The sequence below is a fragment of the Mercurialis annua genome, linkage group LG1-X (genome assembly GCF_937616625.2).
Source record: "Mercurialis annua linkage group LG1-X, ddMerAnnu1.2, whole genome shotgun sequence".
Taxonomy (NCBI): Eukaryota; Viridiplantae; Streptophyta; class Magnoliopsida; order Malpighiales; family Euphorbiaceae; genus Mercurialis; species Mercurialis annua.
In genome coordinates, this window is record NC_065570.1 from 52,740,559 (window position 1) to 52,757,891 (window position 17,333).

At 34.2% G+C, this 17,333-nt stretch overlaps 3 protein-coding genes across 8 annotated transcripts; 2 read left to right on the forward strand and 1 right to left on the reverse strand.

Moving 5' to 3' along the window:
- Positions 1 to 863: 863 nt before the first annotated feature.
- On the forward strand, positions 864 to 7,450 carry LOC126665873 (probable ADP-ribosylation factor GTPase-activating protein AGD14). 2 transcript variants are annotated; one of them, XM_050358809.2, is made up of 13 exons: positions 864 to 1,243; positions 1,421 to 1,482; positions 1,595 to 1,682; positions 1,757 to 1,818; positions 1,921 to 2,017; positions 2,123 to 2,593; positions 3,514 to 4,236; positions 4,730 to 4,894; positions 4,972 to 5,073; positions 5,176 to 5,262; positions 5,816 to 5,990; positions 6,439 to 6,487; positions 7,260 to 7,450. In XM_050358809.2, the coding sequence occupies exons 1-13, from the start codon at positions 1,145 to 1,147 to the stop codon at positions 7,363 to 7,365; spliced, it is 2,286 nt and encodes a 761-aa protein (XP_050214766.1). In that variant the 5' UTR covers positions 864 to 1,144; the 3' UTR covers positions 7,366 to 7,450. The 2 variants fall into 2 exon arrangements, with proteins under 2 accessions (XP_050214766.1, XP_050214765.1); XM_050358808.2 differs by having other exon boundaries at positions 865 to 1,243; positions 4,972 to 5,079.
- A 116-nt stretch (positions 7,451 to 7,566) lies between these two features.
- LOC126665874 (molybdate transporter 1) lies at positions 7,567 to 9,076 on the reverse strand. The gene has a single exon (XM_050358810.2). It carries the CDS (start codon positions 9,016 to 9,018, stop codon positions 7,645 to 7,647), a length of 1,374 nt encoding a protein of 457 aa, XP_050214767.1. The 5' UTR covers positions 9,019 to 9,076; the 3' UTR covers positions 7,567 to 7,644.
- Positions 9,077 to 10,968: 1,892 nt separating this feature from the next.
- On the forward strand, positions 10,969 to 17,333 carry LOC126656803 (uncharacterized). 5 transcript variants are annotated; one of them, XM_050351434.2, is made up of 9 exons: positions 10,969 to 11,373; positions 11,803 to 12,074; positions 12,362 to 13,022; positions 13,624 to 13,823; positions 13,911 to 14,155; positions 14,752 to 15,773; positions 15,895 to 15,986; positions 16,073 to 16,200; positions 16,979 to 17,333. In XM_050351434.2, exons 1-6 carry the CDS (start codon positions 11,347 to 11,349, stop codon positions 15,441 to 15,443), a joined length of 2,097 nt encoding a protein of 698 aa, XP_050207391.1. In that variant the 5' UTR covers positions 10,969 to 11,346; the 3' UTR covers positions 15,444 to 15,773; positions 15,895 to 15,986; positions 16,073 to 16,200; positions 16,979 to 17,333. The 5 variants fall into 5 exon arrangements, with proteins under 5 accessions (XP_050207391.1, XP_050207381.1, XP_050207402.1 ...); XM_050351424.2 differs by having other exon boundaries at positions 15,895 to 15,980; XM_050351445.2 differs by having other exon boundaries at positions 15,895 to 15,948.

Consider the following 17,333-nt stretch of genomic DNA (forward strand, 5'->3'; position numbering starts at 1 on the left):
AATTAACATTAATGTATATTTATTAGCAATTAGCAATTAGCATTTATATGCAAAAACCGTTACTCATTAGCAATTTGCATTTATAGGAGTAAATGATAATCAAATCAAATCAAATGAATTATTAATCATCATTAACTAAAATAGTGTAATATTACCAAAAACGATGTGAGAATAATTTTTTCTCATTAAAGGTTACCAAAAATAAGAAGTCATGTAACTAAGGTTTATAGAAAATATGGTAAATTTTTTTATCTAATGTAATGAAAAGTGAAATGTCATACCAATAAAATTATTAATAATAGATCGGTAAAATAATTAGTGTAAGGTAAAAAAATCACAATCACTTAACAATTAGCTAGTGTTATGTTAATAAAAGGAAAAACATAAAAATGATTTTCTTTATCAAATATAAATAAATAAAATTATAACTATAAATTATTAAGTATTAATATATTAATACTAAAAATTAGTAAATTTATTAAAAAAACTTTTTGTAATTCAATTTGTCTCAGCAAATTATTTTTAGTAGGAGATACAAAATCATAAATAAAAATATAATTAGTATTTTAGCATTTTTATTGTAGTATTTTATAAATATAGATCAGAAAAAGGAAAGATCTTCTTGTTATATTTATTGTCAAATTTAAATTTTTACCAATAAAGAAATAGAAAAGGAAAGTCTATAAATTGTAATCAAAGCAATTAAAGTAATATTTCTTTTAAGTAAATTATTGGTCAATTAATTGACAAATGAAAGAATTTTAAAGAAAAAAAAGGTGAGAATCAATCACATGTTGCCAAGTGTCAATTTCTCATAGTAGACAGTAAGCGGCTCAAAACGCAGCGTATAATCAACAGAATAAAAAACGGCCAAACCGTTACAATCGGCAATTTTCCCTCCATAAATTTCTGTCTCTCTTAAGTTACTTGTCCCTCTCTAAATCCTTTAATTCCATACCCAAATTCGTTTCGTCAATTCAAATTCAAAATTTTTAGGGTTTTTCTGCTCATTTTATTAATCTTCCATTTAAATCTCAAGTTTTCTTTTATTTTATTGGTATTTTTTCTTTTAGGCTTTTGGATTCGATAATAGATCATTTCATTTGTAATAGTTCTTCTTCTTGTTATTGTTGTTGTATAAAAAATGACGAAGAAGGAGAAAGAAGAAGAGAGAGTTGAAAGGGTAATTCGCGGTCTTTTGAAACTTCCTGAGAATCGAAAATGTATCAATTGCAATAGCTTGGTAATTCCTCATATTTTTTTTTTCATTTTCTAATTCCTTTTCGGAGACGTTAGGACCTGAATTCGGAGCTAAAATTTCATTTCGCCAATTCTTATTTGCTTTATGATTTCATTTATCTGTCAGTTTCGTGAAATTGTTATCTGATTGACCAATGTAAATGTTTTTTAATTTTGGCAGGGGCCGCAATATGTTTGCACAACTTTCTTGACATTTGTATGCACTAATTGTAGCGGAGTACAGTAAGTTCTGATGAATCAACTTATTAGACTATTGATTATAACCTCTAATTAACTATGTCTTAATTCATCAAGTAAGAGACATATACTAACGTTATTTTGTATAAATTTCCAGTCGAGAATTCACTCATCGCGTTAAATCAGTTTCGATGGCTAAATTTAATGCAGACGAAGTTAGTGCTCTTCAAGCTGGAGGCAATGAGGTATTCTGCTCATTTAATTCTTCATAACTCTGTGTATATCATGTTTTCCATTGTCGATTTTTTGTTTTTGACAGAGAGCGAAACAAATTTACTTCAAAGGTTGGGATCCTCACCGTAATTCTTATCCTGATGGCAGGTTCTTAATCTGTTTCTGCAACATTTTATGTTAATTAGAACTTAAAATGTACCAAGAATTGATTAAGCACTGTGTTTCTGATTCGTACATGTTTATCTCCAGTAATCTTCATAGGCTTCGCGATTTTATCAAGCATGTTTATGTGGATAGGAAATATTCTGGTGACAGAGGTCATGACAGGCTACCAAGGTTAAAACTGGTAATCAAATGCTTTGTCATGTGTTTATTGTCAATTTCTTATGATCTTAACCATTGTTATCTCAACTTCTATACACCTGTCGAAATTCTTGTGTTTCGTATACAGGGTGACAAGGATGATTCTCATGAAAACAGGCAGGTTGTTTTATATAGTAGTGGTGGCTCAAGGAGTCCTAGTTATGAGGACAGACATGAACGGAGATCTCATACAGGTGGAAGAAATGATGACAAGAATATAAAATATTATTATGATGAAAGAAGAAGTCCTCGTTATTCGCAAGAAAATTCAAGATCTGGAGGTTTCAAGAAAAGTCCTGCTCGTTTTGAAGTTGTTGATGACAGATTTCGGGATGATGGTTTTCGAAGCAGAAAGGATTCTGATAACCATAGGTTTTCACATAAAGATTCCACAATTGGGTGCTTGTCACCTGATTACAGAAAGAATAAGGATCGGTCCAGCTCTCCAGTGATACGACCTGTTCAAGATATATTAGGGGAGAATGCTCCACGTCTGCAGATTGGTCGACGCTCTAAAGCAGCTGATAGGAAAGAAAATGACGCTTCTGCTCGCAATCAGGTGCGTTAGTGCTGGGTACCTAATTAGAATTTGTTATATACAATTTCAACTATTATCTTTCGTGAACTGCAAATGGTTTACTTTTGAGAAATCTTTATGTGTACCCATTTATAATAGTCTTAATCACCAAAAAAACCTCACCTTTTAGCCCCTTTTCAGTTGCACCATGACGTTGTAATTTTGTCTGTTGCACCCTAATTCGCACCTTTTGGTTTCAATTCCACCCTCAAAATCAAATTGGACTTTTTTCACTCGGGAAAAATTCATAAAAACCCTTATAAAGAACTCGTTTGAATTCTTTTCCACATAAAAAGTTAAAAATGGATGACTTATTTTAACTTTTTTCAAATGAAAAAGAGATCAATTTAGTACTTGAGGTAGAATTGAAAACCAAAGGTGCGAATTAGGGTGCAACTGACAAAATTACAACGTCAGGGTGCATTTGAAAAGGGGCTAAAAGGTGGTTTTTTTTTGGTGATTAAGCCTTTATAATATGTAGGATTATGAACTTTTCATTTATAATCTGAAATGTTGGAGATTTAATCCAATTACGCCACATTTCAGATTACAAATGGAACGTTTATACTCCTATGAACGTTCATACTCCTATGAGCGGTGAACTGGTTCATAAAAGTATTTTATATTCCGTTGGGATTCAGTCAAGGTAGCATAAAAACTGGCAAATTCAGATTAGTCAGTGGTGCAATTCTCAAAAGTTTCAGCATTATCGGTCTCTTTTCTTCTTTGTATGAGCACTCTTCTGAAAACAGGAATTATTAACTGCATTACTTATCAATTTACTTACTTGAATTTTGCAACTTGCACTTTGTTAATATTGGTAGTTTTGGTTTTGGAGCATTTGTTAGCGCATTCTGAAAGGCAACAGAAGCTTCATCTAGCAATTTTTTTTCTTGTTGCAGATTATTGCATCTTCCAGCAGCAAGGGATCTATTGAAGGTAAAGCAATACTAGATAGAAATCAGACTTCAGAAAGCTTGATTGATTTGGCTTCCGATTCCATGAAGTCCGATGCTGCAGCAGCGCCACAAATACAGGAAAATCATCAGTCTAGTAATGAAGGCAATTCCAACTCTGATGAATCTTCCAAAAAGCAGGAGGCACCACAGGCTCCAAAACCAAATACTTTGGAATTTTTGTTATATGAGTTGTCTGTTCCCTCAGTAGAACCAGGAAATATGCCCGCAGCTGTTGTTTCACCAACCGAATCAATGGGGCAGATGTTGGCATTACCAGATGTTAGTGGTGCTTCTGCAACTGCTTCAGGAGGTAACATGCCAATTATCAATGATTCATCTGTTTCACCCATGGGACAGCTGTCAGCTTTACCTGTTAGTGCATCTGGAGAGAGCTTCTTCGATGGTGGTGTTTCTTCAACCGCACCGGTGGAGACAGCACTGTCATTACTTGATACTTTTGATACAACAACTCCATCTCCCGCAAATTTTCCCTCGCAACCTTCTAGTGAAACTAGTCCACAAGCTGTGCCTGATATTCTGGGAGACTCTACCTCCAAGTTTTCAAATGGGCAACAGCAATATCAACTTTCTGTATTTTCTACTGCAGATGGTTTATCTACCATACAAGAGAGTAGCACTACAACAGATGGAGCTTCAAATAACCAGGTTAGATTTCGCCTTTTGCTTTCAAGTTTTATAAAAATTGAGAAAAATCTCGAACTGAGTTGTCTGACAAGTTTTCCCTTTTCTAGTCTGTTTAAAGAAGAGTAGGTTAGTTTCATCAGATTTTTTATTTTGAGAGAGCTCATAGAGACATAGTTGCTTAACCTGTAGAAAAATAACCTCTTATATCAAACGAAAATGGATTCCGGAGCACCTTTTAAAAGTATTTTTAAATTATAATATTCGGATAAAAAAAAATTCCCTGAAACATTAAGTAGCCTTAATATTCAATTTCAAATATGTGAACCATATGTTTGCTGTTTAGGTGTTCCTTTCCTCTCCCTCCTAGTAATCAATGGCGTGATCATGTTACCAAGTATCCAGTTATTCATTTCTCTAGTTCTTACTAGGACATGTGTTGAGGCATATGTCCCTGTGCTTGTGTATATGCCTGCTGACCTGCATAGACATTGTTCTTTACCTTTGCAATTGTCAGCAATGGAGTTCATTGGAAATGGCTAATGCTCAAGGATCTTCTAGTGCTTCTGCCGAGCACCCTTCTACAGACATCATAATAGCAGACCAAGACGCCAACAGGGGGATTATATCTCAGCATCTTTCTATGGAAACAAAAACTTTTGGAAGACAGGAACTTCCAGTGGTGCTTGTCTTGCCTTGCCTTGCATTGTTTTATATTTTTCTCATTCTATTCACATTATGAATTTTTATCCTCTGCAGGACCTTTTCACTGCAAGTTATTCATCAGCTCCAGGGTCTACACCAGGTTGGCAAAATGCTGCTCCTTATGGAATGGGATACAACGTTCAATATTATCCCAAGGCAATGGTAGTTTATGACGAGACGATAAAGTGCAATAAGCTTTATGTTTTCTTTTTACAATATTAAAGAAACCAAAATTTCTAAAATTTGTTTTTGTTACAGCCCATGCAGCCATATCCCCACCAACCCCAAGCTATATCAAGCAACCCATTTGATCTTCACAATACAAATCCAATGCAAGTTTCACAGGTACGAAACAGCACACACCGTATACTCTATCTACAATCTTTATTTCATGTGCATAACATAAACATGCCTTTTTATTATGTATCTGCTGTAGGCAGAATAACTGGTTAATTAGAGAATGGTGAAGAAGAGAATTAGGAAGTAAACTTGTATGGAAAATATGATGCGTGCTTATATTATGCGAGTCATGAAGTTTTATTATATGATTTGCTATGCTAAAGCCTCTCCATATGTTAATGGATGATAATTTTGGGCAACACGGAAACTTGGTGAGACGTACGTTTCTGTATTTTGTTTCCTAAAAGGCTTTTTAAAACCCAAAACTCTATATTTATGACATATTCTTGGAAAATATGTCGTTTTCCATTTCCCGTTTCAGCGTTTCCTATTTCAGGTTTCCGTTTCCGAACAATATCATGTTTACTATTAAGAAAGGAACACATGCTCTCAATCCCATTGTTTGTTGCTTCAACTTATGAGTGGGGTAGAAATTGATTCGTCCTTCAGGTTCAGGCGTCTAATGGATTTTTTATGGTTGATTTCGACTGTGATGTAGTTCCCATCCATGGAAAATATGCGGGTAGCAGTGCCTAATGTGTCAGCTCCTGGGGCCTTATCACCAACTTCAAGTTTTGACACAAATTCTTCAGGTTTAATGGCGAATCAAGCACCTTCTTATGCGTCTGCAATGCCTTTACAGACTTCTTCCTTCCCATCACCCGCTTCTGCTGGTATATCAAACTTCATATTTTTCTTGTTTTCTAGTTTTGTCATTAAATATCATATATTCCAATTTATAAATAAATATAATCTAATATATATTAAATCAATTTGGTTTGATTAATTGGAATATATATAAAGCAAAATTTAAATTTAGGATCAAATAAAAATAATTTTTTTGGTTGAAAGTGACATAAATTTCAGCGGTTTGGATTTTCACTTCAGCTAAATTTTGACTTTATCCCTTATTAGCTACATGATGCTGACAGTTTATGTAAGAATTGGCACACGCCCAACTTAAATTGAGGCATAATTGCAAATAACATTTGAAATTGGAGTAAAATTGAAAAAAATTAAAAGGTTAGGTTGTAATTTAAGAAATTTTGAATTTTATTAGTCATTATTAAGCCTTTAGTTAACAAACCACCGTTCTTGTCTAATTTCAATTATAACCATCAGGTGCATACATGGGGCAACAACAAATACACTTGAATATGCCAAATGCCAGGTGACTTTTTTTCCTTGATTGTTTTGCTATGCATCCATGTCTCCTAAAGGAGCTTCTTTTTACCATATTAATATAAATTTATGATGTTTAATATTTTTACTATGCTATGATTCACTGCCTCATTAGTCCTCCTCGAGGTGGACTACGCTATGGCATACTTCAATGTCATTTGTACAACAAGTCGATAAAGATGGTTTGAAATATCCCGCTATAAGTGATAGTATAATTATTATAAAAATAATCCACACACTTCATTGGTTTGTTGTGCAATTGGTACAACACAAATGATGTCTGGAATAACTATTCTTGTTATGTAGAATTATTGGCGACTCCATTTATTACTTAAATATTCAAATGTAAAATAGGTGAATCTATATTTATTCACGCTTTAAATTCATTAGACTTTTGCACGCTGAGAAATTAGACTACAACAATTATAGTTAAAGTCTCACTTAACAGTTTAAAATTTTGAATTGATTGATTATTTGCAAACTAAAAAGTAAGATAACATGCATGGTTTTCATAAAATGTGTTCATATTCTAAAACCTGGAAAACAAAAATACAAAAATAAGAAACACAAAATGATTTTTTTGTAATAGTAGTCTAATAAATATAAACTTTTAAGGTTTCAAAGCGTTTTCAAAAATAAAAATGAAATGTCAAAATATAAAACCAAAACCGTAAAAATTTCCATGCAAGTTGATTTAGAATATGGGATCCTGTCATCCTGATATGATGTAGCAAAATTAGAATTGTTTGTATTGATGGCAGGGGACAGGGTGGGAGTTTTGGTCCACCGAACATGTCTTCAAGCGGATACCCCTCATCCTCTGCTCCAAATTCTCTTCATTCTGGCGGAGGGAACCCTTTCGGATGAAAGAAAAATGTAATTGTCTCTGGTCTCCTAAATTCCTGAAGCAGAAATCTGAGCTTGAAGATGACGTTGTCCTCATCGAGAGCAACTATTGCAAAGAAAGCATATAGTACAATTATTTCTGTAAATATACCAAGAACAAAAATTGTTGGGATTATTACATAGTCATCCATAATATGCTGCAATTCATTGCTGTACACAAAATTGAAGAATGAAACTCATTATTAATTTATTACAGCAGCATTTTTTATCATTAGGATCTCAAACTTAAATTACACTCATTCACACTTGTTGAGGCTGCAATTGGCTTCTCCTACGAATCCACATTGTAAGCTCATCTTTCTGCAAATTTCTTAGCTTAAGAAGCACATGAACAACCATACCACAAACAAACCCAAGTGCAGCACCCGACCCAACAAGTGAAACTGCAGTACAAATTAGCATAACAAATGACTCTTCCTTTGTATTCATATCTCTTGAACACATGGCCAGTTCTATTCCAGCAAACAACAGCAGAACCCCTAATACCCCAACCGGAAACTGACCCAAAACCACAACCAACGAACTCCCTAGAACCAAACCCAACACCATTTTGGCTGCACCCAATAGAGCCACACACCCACCACTCCTACCCCCAAATTTGTACTGACCGGCTAGCCCACCTGCACCATGGCAACACGGCATGGCACCAAACCAACAACCCACGACGTTCATGAGCCCTACCGTCACCGAAACCGATGTTGCCGAAAAATCCTTACCCGGAAAAAGATCTGCTGACAGTTTACAAACAGCAATCACAGAATTCAGTATGGATAATGGAAGTTGAGGAATTGTACCCTTTATAAACCCATTTTTCCATGCTTGTTTAGAGATTTTCACTATTTGTATAGAAGATGGGCCTAATTTAATAGCATGCACTATTTTAGGATCTCTTATAAACGCTATAATCACACCCAACAAAAACACAATAAAAGCTGAAGGAAGTGAACCAATAAATTTCTTCACTTTACTTCTTCTTGATCTTTCTTCAACAACACCCAAGTTAGAATTAGTCTCAGTTTGTTCTTCACCTGCACCATTAACCAGAATAATAAAACCGCAACAAACTATGGCTAAAACCAACCCATCCAAACCAAACCAGTGCCTATTTCCAAGAGATTTAGATTTTGAAAAGTTTTGAACTTTTCTAACATATTTCACCGCCGTCATTGCGAAATTTAGCCCTTGTGACAGCTGAATTCCTCTAACGACAGATAACGGAATTAGCTTGTACGCCAATTTCATTAATCCGGTGACGCCCAGAACGAATAAAATCCCGCCGGTGCAGATTCCGGCGGCCATGATTTCAGGGATGCCGAATTCTGCACTGTTTGATACAGCCACAGCTGCAATTGATTTCATGGGCTGGACTGGCATTGGGACGCCGTAGATAGCTCCGGTGATCATGTTATATATGCCGGTGAAGATTAATGTTGTGCCCAAGTTGAGATCACTGGCTAGTGTTAACGCTAAGACTATCGGTATAAAAGTGCCCAAGTCCCCCATTGCGCCATTGAGCTCTGCCCATTTTGATCTGAAGATTAAATTTTGTTTGAGGTTGTGAAAAATGGTCGTGGGAAATTTGGAAGTGGAGGTTTGTTGGGTTTGGGACTCCATTTTCGTGATATTCGCAGAGAGAATATGTTTATGTTTATGTTTATGTTTATGTTTATATAGAAGTGTGTGTAGCGGCAAGGATCGGGAAGTTGACTAACCTTTTGATTCATGAGAGGCCACTCATGATGAGAGGCAAATAAAGTTAATTAATATGATATTTATTGATTAGTTATTATATTTATTAACGCCACGTGTCACATGATAAATAGATGGTTGATAATCTTATACGGCGAATTTGGTTCACATAAATATTTTCGTTTGACACTATACAAAAATAAATTGTGCATGAAAAATACTGAAATTTATAAAGGCTTTGTAAAATCATACAATTCTACCAACAAATTGTAACTCAAACTATTAATTTTGTGAGTTTTATTCCTCACACAAGCGCTCTCTCCCGGAATATATAAAAAGAATACAATTTTAAAGGCTAAGCATATAATTAAAAAGTTGTGAAATTATTGGACAAATAAAAAAGTTGTGAAATTATAAAGGCTAAAATAGTATGCTTAGAGTTGAAGCTAGATTGAAATGGATGGCGATAATGAATGAATAGAAGCATCAACATCCAAATGGGAACCTTTCTTGTTTAATTAACAGTAAAGAATGAGATAAAGTTTCTACTTCTTATGTGTTGCTTTTGTTCTTTACTGCAGCAAGTCAACCCTATACTTAGGCTATGTCTGTGAATCTTCGATACACATTATAGAAGGGCCTTTAAAAATATGATATAAAAATTAAAACAATTATGTGTGTTAATTTATACAATATATTTAATATGGTGGATTGATTATATATCATAATAACACGATTGATTTAATTAATTTATTATAAATGAGTTGAATATAGCATCACATTAAAACGACGATTTTTCATTATTTATTTAAATGTATTGAATATGAATCTTAGCAACACGATATGTTTAACATGTTTATTTAAGTGGATTAAATATAAATAACTAATACGGTATACTTAACATTTTAATCGATAATGTGTTGGGTCGGTTTACACGATTTGACTCAATGTGTGCGGATTAGTTTGATCCACTTCCTTCAAAAATGACTCATTTGATATTTCGTGTTAAGTTGAGAGGGTGAATTGAAACTTTGTTCCAAAAATTTCATTTACTTATATATAGCAATAAATACTACTTTATTGGTGGTTTTTAAATAGGAAAAATATGGGGGAACAAATTTATAGATTGTTAATTTACTAGAAATGAACAAGAGTTTTAGGATGAAAAAATATCTATTAAAACAGAGGGAGTATTAAACAGTTCCATTTTAAATACATAAATCTATATCTATCTATCTATATCTATATCTATATCTATATCTATACTATATATAAAAGCACGGATGGGGGGGGGGGACAGACAAATTTACTGAATAATCCTTTTCAGTTTACTATTAAATAAAGGTTTTATAGTCATTAATTAATTAGTTATTTAATTAATCACTATTATAATTAAAGTCCTAATTAGAATAGGTAGCTAAATTATCTCCAATTTAGTATGCAAAAAATAACTAAATTGTCTCCAAATTAGTAGGAATACCTATCTTTTAGTTTGATTGAACTATAAAATTAAAATACTGTATTTGGGTCAATATAATATTATTTAAATTTCTATCTTATTATTTTTAAAGATATTATTGATAAAATTAAGTTAATTATTTAATTATGGTTATTATGAAACCAAAATAAGAATAAATTCAGTATGGAAAAAAATTTAATAACCGAATATATTATATTCATTTTTATAAAATTTCTTAACTAATTTAATATTAATTATAAATAAAAAAATTGATATAATTATAAAAAAATTATTAACATGTTCATTGACGAGTTACGTTACGAGCCACGTGCATAGCACATAATGCGAAACTAGTTTGTTTAAATGAGCGGAATTAATATCATTTGACTCAAATTCCGAATCCTAAACCCTAAAGACGTACCTAAAGAATTGACAAAGTTAGCCAAAGTACTGATTTGAAAACGGAGTGAATTAAGGGGCTTTATATTCTGTACGGTAGCGCTATAGGGTATATCCGTACCTTTTGCAAGACACTTCGAGGATAAGGTTTTTTTAGTAAATAAACGAGAATCATGGTAACCTTTTGATAATTGGACTCCCAGGCGATGATCCGATCACTGTTCACTTCTCATGAACACTTACACAGAGCTTAAAATCTGTCGAAATTCCTTTAATTGCATTCGATTGTTTTTAATTCCACAAATTCATTGATATTATTATTATTAAATGAATTTTGCACGATAAAATTAGGGTTCTGAGTTTCAATTCAACTGATTTTAGAGTGTAGCCATATCATGAAGAGCCGAGAATCTAAGCTAAAGGTAAAATATTTTATTTTCTTTAAATGTTCCTAACATGCAATTATTTTGTTCATAGCTCAAAAAGATTATTTTAGTGCTTACATACAATTCTTGTAGTTTTTGTCCATATTTTATTCCCTTCAATTTTAGTTTTTTCTTCAAATATTTGTTATCGAATCAATTTTGAATATATGATTGCAATAATCTTTTTGCTATGAAGTTCTTAAATTAATTATGTTTGTTTTAATTTGAATACATTTCTGATTTCCCTTGTTTGAAAGTGTAAAAATGCACATGATTTCTGTTCAAAGCAATGCCATTAGGATTGCTGTGTAAATACAAACCCTAGCAGTGAATACAAGAAATAAAATTCCATAGCAGTCATGTTTCTTCGAGTTGAATTTGCTTTGCGTTAAAAGTGTTTGATTTTGTTATTGTTTTATATTGTAGATGCCAAGAATGGAGGACATTCTTAATATTCCGGTGCAAGATCCTCCTTATGCAGAGTTTTCTGCAGAAAATATTAAATGGGTAGAGGTGGATGGTGGCCGCCAAGGTGGCGACGACATTGCTCTTATCCCTTACTCTAGAGTTGAAGATTTTGTTAAAGGAGAATCTTCAAATGCAGAATGCCCTGCTAGCTTTCGGGTTGAGTCAAGGAGGAAGAGATCTGAAGGTAGCATCAGCAGACCAAGGGTTGATGGTTATCTTGAATATACACTGTAAGTCGCAGACTTGTGTTTGGTTCTTGGAATGCACATTCTGATTTTTCTACTTTTACTCTAAAAACAATGCACAAAATGATTCTGCTGAACTTTTGAAAATGCTATTTTCCAAGAACTTCTTGGGCTATGGTCACTGGTCAATTAGGACATATTGTGCAGGACAAAATTAGTTTTCCTCTGAAGCTTAGCACTCATACATACGGTTCTTGAATAAAAAATCCTTTGCAAAGAAATTCTGTATCATCATAATTTAGATTGGTCTTAGAACTTATATTGATTTTCAGATATTGGTGTTCATATGGTCCTGAAGACTACCGTGATAATGAGTCTGGTATAGGGGATGGCTCAAGCAGCAAACCTGCAACTGGTAAGGGGAGCAGGCCTGGAAGACGCCATATGATGCGAGGTTGCCTTTGCCATTTTACTGTTAAACGGTTGTACACCCGCCCTCTCCTGGCTCTTGTCATATACAATCAGAGACAACATGTGGATAAAACAGGGTCCCCTTGCCATGGAATACTTGATCTCAATGCTGTAGGGACAAGAGCTATGTATGCTCCAAGGATTTCAGAAGAATTGCGCCAGAAAGTATTGTCTTTGCTTTACGTTGGAATATCTTTGGACAATGTAATACAGCATCATTCAGAGATTGTTCAAGGACATGGTGGCCCCCACAATCGTGATGACTTTCTGACTCGAAATGATGTTCGTAACATGGAGAGAGTCGTCCGAAATTCTTCTCACAAGTTGCATGCAAATGACATTTGTAGTGTAAAAATGTGGGTCCAGCGCCACCAGAAGCATGTCTTTTTCTTCCAAGATAGTTCTGGTTTAGATTCATTTATACTGGGAATACAGACAGATTGGCAGTTGCAGCAGATGCTTCGTTATGGGCATAGTGGTTCTGTAGCATTTCATTCAAAATTTGGATTGAAGAAATTTAAGGTATTGTGCAATCTTTATCTTTCCCTCTTTCATGTAAAATGATGAGTGTAATTCTAACTTCTAAGCTTAGAATTCTTTAATCATCTATGCATCTCAACATAGGTATAGTAGATCAAGGACCATTAGTGCATATAGAAATGAGTTGAGATTACAAGGTTGTGATACCTGGACTACAAGATTGTGCTCAAAACTGAAAGAACAGCCTTTCTTATTACTTTCTCCAAATTATGTTAATCTGCTTGTGATTTTGAGAGAAAATGTACTTTTCAGCATAAAAGTATGTCTTTTGTGCATTTAGGAGCTGTTGTGATTATCATGGTAAAATGTGGTCACAATGAATTGTGGAAGTTTCAACCCTAAGCCTCTTTTCACTCTATGATTCTGAACATTTTGTTGCCGAGATCATTAATGTCGCATTAGTTTCAGTTATTAACAAGTAACAACTACAAGTTTCAAATTTCTTTAGTTGATGAGATATCTGACCTGAAAACTATTATCACTAAAAGTTTAGCAGGTATTAGTTCAATGCACGAAAACACTTTTGGCGTAGGTTTATAAAAATGATGCTTGATAATTATATAGTAATTTCCATCTTTTACAGTGTCCTCTCTGTACTCTTCTCATTTTTGATTCATCTCAAAATGCAATTCCGATTGCTTGGGTTATTACCTCTTCATTTGTTAGTCAAGCTACCCACAAATGGCTGGGTTCTCTAGCTGAAAGAATCCGAGCCAAGGATCCCAGTTGGAGGCCAAGTGCCATTCTAGTAGATGATCCTTCGCTCGACATTTCTGTCATAAGGTAATTTTTTAGCCGGGCCACTTCAAGCTCGTTTTCATGAATTTTACTTTAAAAATTGAATCCATGCAAAGTCATTCATGTTTGCAGAGAGGCTTTTCAGTGCCGGGTACTATTATGCACCTGGAACATTCGCCGTTCTTGGATAAGAAGCCTTTTAAAGAAATGCTGCAACGTTGATGTGCAACGTGAGATGTTTAAGCACTTGGGCTGGATTTTGTATTCTACAAGAAGTTGGCCAAATGCTATAACTGCAATTGAAGAATTCATGCAAGTGTACGTTGATCAAAGTGTCTTTATAGATTACTTCAAGAGGAGGTGGTTACCATATATAGGTTTGTGTCTCCTTTATGCTTGATGGAATCTACTAGGGATCTCGCATTTTCTTTTCGGGTGGAACTGTCGAAAGACTTCTTATCAATCTAGGTGTGCACTGGTAGTTGTTTCTTTATTTTTTTCTACTGTTTCTATGTCGCATTGTATTATTACATAGCATGAACAGCATATTTGGTCCAATATGTGAAAATTCAATACAAAAATAAGTTATTCTTACATGCAACATTAATGTTGAAATCAGTGCTTTTTTATTGTTATTAAAAGAACCTTGATTTATGGCATAAAAAAAATAACAGAATGCATTGATTATGGCATAAAAAAAAATAACAGAATGCATTGATTATGGCATAGGTGTTGCAGTTTTTGTTTTGAACATTTATATGGACTTGATTGAGTTTTAGTTTGCTTTGTCTTGCGAAGTTTGGCTGCACAAAACATAATTAACTATAAACTTGAAAAATTATGTTGACAAAACATATATTTAACTGCTATGATAGTTGCTTCAAAAATTATATTGATAAGTTCGGATTATGCTCCAAAAATCTTAACTGCATTTTTATAGTTTTGAACATTGATCGTAACTTCCCTCTTGCAGAGTTGTGGGTTAATGGCATAAGATCTCTACCTGTGGCTTGTATAGAGCCCTTGGCTGCAATTGAATCTTACCACATGAGGTTGAAATCCTATCTTTTTGATGGAAAAAATGCTAGTTTTTGGACAAGAACTGACTGGTTGATCCACACATTGACAACTGAATTTCACTCTTCATATTGGTTAGACCAATACAGTGTTGAAACTGGGTATTTCGCACATGTGAGGGATGAGTCATTCTTAACTAATGCTTGGTATCAGGCTCTGCACATTTCTGATGTTGATGTGATGTTAGATGAGCAAAATCTTCTACTTGCAAAAGTCATCTCTCAAACCGACAGAACTTTTGTGTATACTCTTTGGAATCCTGGAACAGAATTCTCTCTGTGTGACTGTCCTTGGTCAAGGTTGGGAAATCTATGTAAGCATGTCATCAAGGTGTCAATCTTATGCAAAAATCGACAATTTGCAAGGCCGTTTTTGTCAGCTCAAGTCTATCGGCGGGCTTTACTTACTCTTCTGCAGAATCCCCCTGATGACCCTATAGTTCTTGAGCACGCCATTTTTCATGTATCCCGCTTGCAACAGGATATCAAAGGCTTGGAAGATTTGTCTAATAATGGGTTGCTCCAATCTTTACCTCCTGAAACAAATCATCAATCCGTAGAGAATCTGCCTTTTCCACGTTTTCTTTGATTTGGCCATTGAAAAGGTGATTAGATTTTCATCAGCCTGAATCCTGTCTAGCGGTTTGGTATTGCGAGCGAGACTTGGAAGTTTTGATCTTTTTACTATTAGCAATCAATCTGACATCATATCAGTAGGAACCTGCACCCGCGTGCTTTGAGCCTTCGGCCCTTCGAGAAGCTTTTAGTTTAGGTTCTGCATTATGGAGCTTGGAGTCTGTTCACCTATGGAGGCATATTACATCATCTCCAATGCTTGGTTTGCCGTATCCCTAGCTGGGGAATGAACAGAAACAAGAAAACACAGACTTCGCCAATTCAATTCGGAAATTCTGTTAAGGTAAGCTATAATATTTAGTTTCTGTCCAACTCCTGACAAGTTTGTCTCTCAAATACTGTGCTTATGGGCTAGTGTGCCTCCCCTGTTTTCCAACTGCGTTTACTGGGAATGAAAAATGCAGGGTCCATGGACAATCAGCTTGGAGTGATGCTGAACATTTGTAACATTTGAATATGTATAGCCAGATCCATCAATGACTGTAAACTCGTAAAAGTTGCTGAAAAGATTTATCTCCCATTCAATGACTGTAAACTATATCATTAAAAATTACTGAGAAAATATTTCTGTTAATATGTCAGGAAAATTGCTGATTACCTATCGCATGATCATCCTTAAATTATCAGGCAATGATAATACTATTGCATTGGATTTCATCATCTCTGGGAGTCCAGATGTGGAAATGTATGCTCATTGGCATTTGAAAGAGGTTAGTGATCTAACACTAGTTTATTTGCATACTACCGTTGAAACTCCATTAATTAATACTCGATTATTTAATAATCTCCCTTAGATAATATTTTTGGTTGGTCCTGACTCGGGGATAACGTGCCAAATTAATAATTTGCTAAACTTATAAGATAATACATTTTCGATTATTCATAGAGGTCCTTGTACAATATAATTTAATAACTCCTTATATATTACATAATACATGCAGCACGGACGAAACAAACAGAGAGAGCTTTGACGACGTTTCATTTTTACTGATTTCTATTCTTGTTGGCTGCCAGTTATAGTTATCTTTTTCTCAACTCTGCTCCATCATGAGCCCCGGTCAATCTCATCCTCTCTGGGGATCCTCAAAACGCCTAAGCACAAACCCGAAAGGAATGTTTTTTAACATATTTTTAGAGAAATTGGAGATTATCTTTTCAAAAGGATAAATGCAGGGTCCATGGAATTAGAGATTATCTTTTCACATTTCCTGATCTCAGCCATGATTATATTACTGTACTGTTTTTATTTATTACCGTCTTACATTATTTCTATTTATCACTGCATCCTCTTTTTTATAGTACAATTTTTTGAAGAAAAAAAAACAATTGCAGTTTTTGCAGTTTCACTTTTCTCTGGATTCTTTTTTATCAATTAGACGGGTGTTATTAGAACGATTAATTACTATACAATGCAGTGTTAATCTGATTGTTGGCTGTTTTATCCTGAAAATAAAGTGGTTGATAGATTGTTTTGCATTGATTGAGCAGAGTCGGGAAACGTCTTGAGAAGAACAATATAGTCCGTGACTGAGCTAAAATTTTCAATCGGTAGATTTGTTCCTTTTATCAAACTGCAGTTTGCAAGATGTAGAAGGGGTGGGAAGATCTTATGGTACTGAATACGTTCCCAGCTACTTTCTCTTCAAGGATAGCAGACACGATTTCTATTATGGAGGCTTTTTGCTGGCTAAAGAGCTCTTCTGATATTATCGTAAAATCGGATACATAAATACCATATTTTTAATTACTTTAACTTTTATTGAGAATAATAGTATCTATAATTAATATTAGTGAATTAAAATTGAAATATAAGTTTTTGAAAAGTCAATAAGTGAATTATATA

Bases quoted from the DNA above. Each gene is read 5' to 3' on its own strand.
- LOC126665873 (XM_050358808.2), top strand. From the start codon at position 1,145: ATGACGAAGAAGGAGAAAGAAGAAGAGAGAGTTGAAAGGGTAATTCGC. The intron at 1,683-1,756 runs GTATTCTGCTCA...TGTTTTTGACAG, and splicing joins TTCAAGCTGGAGGCAATGAG to AGAGCGAAACAAATTTACTT. The intron at 1,819-1,920 runs GTTCTTAATCTG...GTTTATCTCCAG, and splicing joins AATTCTTATCCTGATGGCAG to TAATCTTCATAGGCTTCGCG.
- LOC126665874 (XM_050358810.2), bottom strand. From the start codon at position 9,018: ATGGAGTCCCAAACCCAACAAACCTCCACTTCCAAATTTCCCACGACC.
- LOC126656803 (XM_050351434.2), top strand. From the start codon at position 11,347: ATGAAGAGCCGAGAATCTAAGCTAAAG. The intron at 11,374-11,802 runs GTAAAATATTTT...TTTATATTGTAG, and splicing joins GCCGAGAATCTAAGCTAAAG to ATGCCAAGAATGGAGGACAT. The intron at 13,824-13,910 runs GTAATTTTTTAG...TCATGTTTGCAG, and splicing joins CTCGACATTTCTGTCATAAG to AGAGGCTTTTCAGTGCCGGG.